The sequence below is a fragment of the Vigna unguiculata genome, chromosome 4 (genome assembly GCF_004118075.2).
Source record: "Vigna unguiculata cultivar IT97K-499-35 chromosome 4, ASM411807v1, whole genome shotgun sequence".
Taxonomy (NCBI): domain Eukaryota; kingdom Viridiplantae; phylum Streptophyta; class Magnoliopsida; order Fabales; family Fabaceae; genus Vigna; species Vigna unguiculata.
This window is the reverse complement of record NC_040282.1, coordinates 25,411,382-25,413,129: the sequence shown is the minus strand read 5'-3', so window position 1 is coordinate 25,413,129 and position 1,748 is coordinate 25,411,382. Positions and strand designations below refer to the sequence as shown.

The window sequence follows — 1,748 nt, the reverse complement described above, 5'->3', positions numbered from 1 at the left end:
TCCAAAAATCAAAGCTGAGAATTTGGGTGGAAATATAATTGTGGAATTGAGTTTTTTAGTAAAATGTTAAGTGCAACTAAGCACATAACCGATAATTGGCAGATTAAAAGCAAACTAAAAGCAAACTAAAAGTGCAACCAAGCCTAGAATTAATAGGCACATAAGATCAACACATCAAATAGAGATTTTTCTATCAAAGAATAACATGGACTAATGCACAAACAAGTTCTCTGCGTACAGAACATAACTAGAAAACAAGTAGAATCAAAACATATTTTTGTGAAAGTTATTTTGATGGTATTATAATCCAAATGCACATAACAAATATATGCAAACACATGCTCAATAAAATTCATTGCAAAAACAAATATCCAAACCAAACCATACTCATTCAGTGAGGAAATTTTCTGCAAAATAAATATCCAAAAACTGTACTAAAGAAAGGATTGAGTAGTATTAAGTCTCATCATGAAAGGCCAGAGTTAATAGAGTTACAACTTAACAAAATTAATATAGCATAGCTAAAATTGATTTCATATAAGAAACCTAAGAAGCAAAACTCTTCAACCATGGACAAAGAAAAGTTTGATTACTGCACCATTCAATCTCCCTTCTTCCTAAATGAGCATCCTTCAGTTAACCTGGCTCTTCCTCCTGTTGGTTGGCACAAGACAGTCTGGCAGTTACCACATACCACAACTGTTTGAGAGTGGCTAAACACAGTTGTTCTGCATTGCCAAATTCACACCACTTACTTATATATCATTATAATCAAATTTAAGGAAAAAAAAAAAGAAATAGATCCTACTTACATGTTGAAGCAGCCTTGACACTTCACATCCTGCAACAAATAATCAAAAGTTACTAATAGAGTTGTTTTCCTTTATAAATAAACAAATTAATAACAACATTTTTTATTCCAAATAATAATAACAATAATAATAATTTATGTACCATGAAAAATGAATTTGGTGACTGAACAAGACGCTTGAGCTTGTGCTTTCTCTTCTCCAACTCAGCTGGAGGATTCAGCAAATCAATATCGTTTTGAAGAACCTACTCAAACACAAAAGCAGAGAAGCAAGTTTCAGCAAGAATACAATATGCATATAAAAATATATCTTACTGTTTAATCTTCTTCTACACTAAAATAACATAGAAAGGTTCTATCAAACCATAAAATTATAAAAAAAAAAATAATTGTCTGAACCTTGTTAACAACGAAAACAAATCAGAAACCACGTTTCAAAAGAAAGGAAAAATTGTCATTCTCTTATTTGTTTCATAGGTCATCATTTAGAGGGTGAAAAAATGCATAGACGATTAGATAAATGAAAATACAACGCCAAATATTGAAGAAACAATCTCAGATCTAAAGCGAAAAATAGGACTCACCATTGTGCGAAGAAAGCCGTTGAAAACCTAACAAAAAGTCTTAACCTAGGTTTTGCAGCAGCATAGAGGGAAAGGAGGCGATGGAAAAATAACTAGGTTTATAAAGCTATTGTGTTGATATCTGGGCCGGTCCAGATGGACAAATTGATGTTCGTCTGTTACTATCTATACTCCTTGGTTTACTTTCTGAACACCCTGTTTTAGTATCTACACTCCTTTTTTTTATTTAGTTAAAATAATATGCTTAACCTTATTTATCTCCAACATTTCAAAACACTCTTATTTCTTTTGCATTCATGGACTTCCCCCATGTACTACACACGTCATTTTATGCTTTTTATCTCTCTAATATT

General features: G+C 31.8%; 1 protein-coding gene across 1 annotated transcript; it reads right to left on the bottom strand.

Moving 5' to 3' along the window:
• Positions 1-368: 368 nt before the first annotated feature.
• LOC114181457 (40S ribosomal protein S27-2) lies at positions 369-1,519 on the bottom strand. Its single transcript, XM_028067921.1, has 4 exons — positions 1,396-1,519; positions 955-1,056; positions 813-841; positions 369-728 (listed from the first exon to the last, which is right to left on the bottom strand). The coding sequence occupies exons 1-4, from the start codon at positions 1,396-1,398 to the stop codon at positions 602-604; spliced, it is 261 nt and encodes an 86-aa protein (XP_027923722.1). The 5' UTR covers positions 1,399-1,519; the 3' UTR covers positions 369-601.
• Positions 1,520-1,748: the final 229 nt, after the last annotated feature.

Excerpts from the sequence above, each read along its gene's own strand:
- LOC114181457 (XM_028067921.1), bottom strand. Across the intron at positions 842-954 it reads CACCAAATTCATTTTTCATG|GATGTGAAGTGTCAAGGCTG; the intron begins GTACATAAATTA and ends TATTTGTTGCAG. Across the intron at positions 729-812 it reads TGTCAAGGCTGCTTCAACAT|AACAACTGTGTTTAGCCACT; the intron begins GTAAGTAGGATC and ends TTGGCAATGCAG.